Source organism: Theobroma umbraticum, unplaced genomic scaffold, assembly GCF_002168275.2.
Source record: "Theobroma umbraticum cultivar Fairchild unplaced genomic scaffold, ASM216827v3 scaffold_20.0, whole genome shotgun sequence".
Classification (NCBI taxonomy): Eukaryota; Viridiplantae; Streptophyta; class Magnoliopsida; order Malvales; family Malvaceae; genus Theobroma; species Theobroma umbraticum.
Window position 1 is genome coordinate 1,647,217 of NW_018397266.1, and position 4,051 is coordinate 1,651,267.

A 4,051-nucleotide genomic window follows, 5' to 3' on the forward strand; every position below is an offset into this window, starting at 1 on the left:
TTCTAGCAAGCATAATAATACTCATAATTGAATGTTTTGCTTTATTTTGGGATGGCGCCATTGATTGACATGCCACGGTGGTTTGAGAGCATCGAGGATTAGCCAAATACAGTCTTTTACATGCCTACCCTCTTTACTCTAGGACTTGGGGATTTCTTGACATAATGTCATGTAACATTGCAAGGCCCAGGCATTTATCCACCCAACTTCTTGGCAACTTTGAATTCAGAATGGTCATGTAGATGTAATCTATGATGAGATTTAAGAAATTCATCCAAGGCTCAAGGCTGAAGGCTGAGGGAATGACATGAACTTGTGGGAGTTATTTAAATGGAAAAAAACCAATGGAAAGAGACATTGAGATCATTTGAACCTGGAGCTTGGCCCCGGTGATTAATCCCACCCCTTTAGTGAGTGGACTTCTGACAGGGCTTCTGTTTATCCCTTAAACAAAAAAAAAATTGAGTTCATTCTATTTGTTCGTATGGTCCAGGTTCAATGTGAAATCATAGAGCAATATGAGATTGATTTGATTGCTCCCTGTGACTTCCATAAAAGGCAAGTTGGCAACATATCTGGGTAGGCGCTCTGGTTTCTCGAGTGAGAAGAGAACTTTATTAACCCTCCAAACTGCCCCCAGCACATACACACACAGAAATCATCCTGTCTTTATGACTGAACAATTACAACTCCTCTAACATGAAACAATGGGAGCATGATATGGACTTTCACTCTTAAATGGCAGGCTCTGAATTTGACGTTTGGATAACCACATTTATTATTTTGATTCCATGGCTTGGTTTCTTCTCCTGTGCAGGTTGGTGATTTTGGTATATTGGTGAGATCTGGTTTCAGTGTTTCAAAAGCGCTGTTCTTTAACTTTCTTTCGGCGCTGGTGGCACTAGCAGGAACTGCTGTGGTCAGTATTTTTTGCAACTAGTGCAATTATTACTTCAAATGATAGGCAAAGGAATTAAAAACATATTGCTTTTCCTGTAGGCTTTGCTTTTGGGACAAGATCCTGGACAGTCATCTTTGATTGAGGTAATAGGTCACGTGTAAAGCATGTCGGATGTTATTTTTTGGGTCATGGTCTCAAGTTTTCCATTTTTTGTTATTTCCTTTCTTGCAGGGGTTTACAGCTGGTGGATTTATATACATTGCTGTTGCCGGAGTGCTTGCAGAAATGAATAGCAGTAGCAACTCAACATTGAAAAGTACTGTAGTGCAATTAATCTCACTAACATTTGGCATGGCTGTTGCCCTTTTTATTTCACTTGTAGAATAAAGTTCATTCAAGAGTTACTTTTTGTTCACATACCTCAAAGCACGTGCACGAAGGATCAAATCCCAGCTTTCTGTCAACCCTGTTTCCTGATAGTGTATGAGAGGTAAACTACCCTCTGTTTTTATCTCAGAATTAGGAGAGAAGGATAAATGCTTACAGCTTACACCTCTACCTGACATTTAGGACAAATTCATCACTCTCCCTGACCCTTAGGTGAAAACTACATCTCTCTCTCTATCTCTTTCTGTTGTATGGCATTTTTTTTATTGACCGGTAACGTTAAATGCTATAGTCTTTTTAGAATTTTTTTTTTATATAGTGGGAGTGCTTTTTGTCTTAGACTGTAACTGGTTAGAAGGAAAGAGTGTTGTGATTCATCAGTGCCAAATTGGGGCTTGTCCCCACATGCTGCATGGTGACATGCGCTTTGGTTGAAAATGATTCATACTTTAAATGTGCATGAAATGACTTTCATTAAAGTTAAAGGAGTTGATGTTTAAGAACAATAAAATTATGGATTGATATTGCTGAAAAGATTGCCAGAATCAGAGCAAACATATATCAAAGATGAAAGGAATTAGTGCAGTGAAGCACGATTGCCTCAAATATAAAGAGATTTTGACAAAAGGAAAAGTTGAGCAATAGCAATAAAATACAATAAAAGGATGGAAGAAATCTCGTTTAAGATTCGAGTGGACAGCCATGTAGTAGTTAGAGCATGCTTTCAACAGATGAACCTGGTCAGACTCAGGGGGATGATTTTATAACAATGCTGGTCCCCCCCGACGACCTAATGCTGTGTTGAGAACGAGGAACCTTTCTTTGATTTCTATCTGCTTGTTTGGTTGTTTATTGGACAGGATTTTGTTTGTTTTTTGGCCTTTGCTGAGCCATCTATTGGCTAATTGGGTTGCTTGCTCTACAATTCTTTTTAAAGAATGAAAACCTCTTGTTTGCAAAGAATGATTCACTTGTCCATCTCTCTGCAGAATTGAGTATGGCTGGCTTCGACCTTGATATTGCTTTGGCATTTAAATATTGGGGTTTTGAAGCAGAAATCTAGAAAATCTGAATTTCTGGAAATTGAAATGTCTGAGTAAGAATGAGGGAAGTGAAGATGGAAGCATCTGCTTATGATTAGAATTTGGTCCACCAACAAGTCACAGTTGCTTCTCATAAAACCATTTGGATATAGTGAATAATATACAGAACATGTATCTCAGAAGGCTAGTCTATGTAGTTATGGCCTGGGCGCTCTAGGATTTTCTTTCTCCTGGATCTCTCCAAATGCATTGAACTAAACATTGCAGAGTTTGAAAAGGATGGGAAAATTTGTGTTATCATTTGTTTGCGTTAAACCCTTTTCAAGAGTTAAACTTGTCGAATTCCTGAAGCATTTGGAAAATGGTAAGATTCTGGGTTGGGAGTGGAGGAAGAGGCGGCATTCTGACAAGCGGCTTTATGACGTGGTCGTCGCGGGTGAGAGTGTGATGCCTTTTACGCACAGCTCTTACTGCTGGCTCTGTAGCCACCGGAATTCCTTTCTTCGCCGTTACTGTTACTTCTGATCTCTTCCGCGAGCTCTCTGCTGCAAGCCTTTCTTCATTGCCTATTCCATCCTTCAAAAAACATAGTATATTTTTCACATGTCAGAAAAATAATTGTTGGTGCAACTTAATATATACCCCTTCCTAATGAGATATGCTTTGGAGCCACCCCTTGAATTGAATCTTTGTATTTAACAGTGACGATTGACAAGTTGGGTTACCCAGAAATTCCACTTCCAGCCACTATAACGTTGCTACTTTAGCCTTCTGACAGAAAAAGGTCCCTAAATACTTCCAACCTTTAAAGTAATACTTCAATACCTAGTTAGCAGAAATTAAATTGACACAGGGATGAATGCCTCTGAGTTAGATATCTACCACTTGTAAAGTGGGTCTGCTCTTGCTATTTGTAAAGAGAATGGCACTAATTTATCTCTTGGGTAATTTTCATTAGGCAACACAATTCTTTACCCCTGTTTCCCATTTTTTTTGTTTTTAATGAGGACAGAATTGTTCTTCAAGGACTAGGAATCTAGCAATGAAGAAAATAGTTCAATCTTACTCATGGTTCAATCTTTGATGGGTTTTTTTTTTTTTTAAAAAAAAAAAGAAAAGTGAGCTTGTCAAATCATACTGTAAAACCAGGAAACGGTAAAAAAAGTAAGCTAAATTCAAACTGCTTCCGGTAAATGAATTATTCCAATCAAAGAAATGCTAGATATATTGCACCACTGTGTTGGAAGATGGAAACAAACATGCATGAAATTCCGCTGCAGAAAAAAGAACATTGTAACGTACATTGATGCAGGAAGAAGCTGGCATTGGGCATTTTACAGGCCGATCTTCATCCTGCGGCTCCATAGGATGTTCAACAGGCCAGAACTCGATGTCGAACTCGATTGCATGATGGTGTAAGTCCATACCACCCTTGTGTCTGGGCTCCCTGCTCTCATCTATTACTGGAACTTCACTTTCTTCCCTATCCTGACACCAAATATGAACTGAATTATGTAAGCATAATGTAGCAATATCATAAGGCAGACTATCTGCTAACATATCCAATATGAGGCCAATTCCCCAATTTGAGAAATCCTGAGAGAGAGAGATGAAAGAACTTACGAAAACATCCCCACATGACAATTCCGTAGAGAAATATGCTCTTAAGCTCATGCCAGGTGCAGAGACAATCTTACTTTGTATCTGTGAAAGACACAGA

At 38.8% G+C, this 4,051-nt stretch overlaps 2 protein-coding genes across 6 annotated transcripts in view; one reads left to right on the plus strand and one right to left on the minus strand.

Annotated features, from left to right (window-relative positions):
* IAR1 (ZIP metal ion transporter family) overlaps positions 1-1,600 on the plus strand; it is a 12,818-nt gene extending 11,218 nt beyond the window's left edge. For all 3 annotated transcript variants that reach the window (XM_021436986.2, XM_021436985.2, XM_021436984.2), the window contains 3 exons: positions 818-919; positions 1,000-1,044; positions 1,133-1,600. In XM_021436986.2, the coding sequence (XP_021292661.1) occupies positions 818-919; positions 1,000-1,044; positions 1,133-1,288 (303 nt within the window). In that variant the 3' untranslated portion in view covers positions 1,289-1,600. The remainder of the gene's footprint in view (positions 1-817; positions 920-999; positions 1,045-1,132) is intronic.
* A 947-nt stretch (positions 1,601-2,547) lies between these two features.
* Positions 2,548-4,051, minus strand: LOC110422934 (uncharacterized). Of its 3 annotated transcripts, none has more exons than XM_089784664.1 (3): positions 3,955-4,051; positions 3,634-3,814; positions 2,548-2,907 (listed from the first exon to the last, which is right to left on the minus strand). In XM_089784664.1, exons 1-3 carry the CDS (start codon positions 3,960-3,962, stop codon positions 2,653-2,655), a joined length of 444 nt encoding a protein of 147 aa, XP_089640790.1. In that variant the 5' UTR covers positions 3,963-4,051; the 3' UTR covers positions 2,548-2,652. The 3 variants fall into 3 exon arrangements, with proteins under 3 accessions (XP_089640790.1, XP_021292662.1, XP_089640789.1); XM_021436987.2 differs by having other exon boundaries at positions 3,634-3,819; positions 3,955-4,045; XM_089784663.1 differs by lacking the exon at positions 3,955-4,051 and having other exon boundaries at positions 3,634-3,941.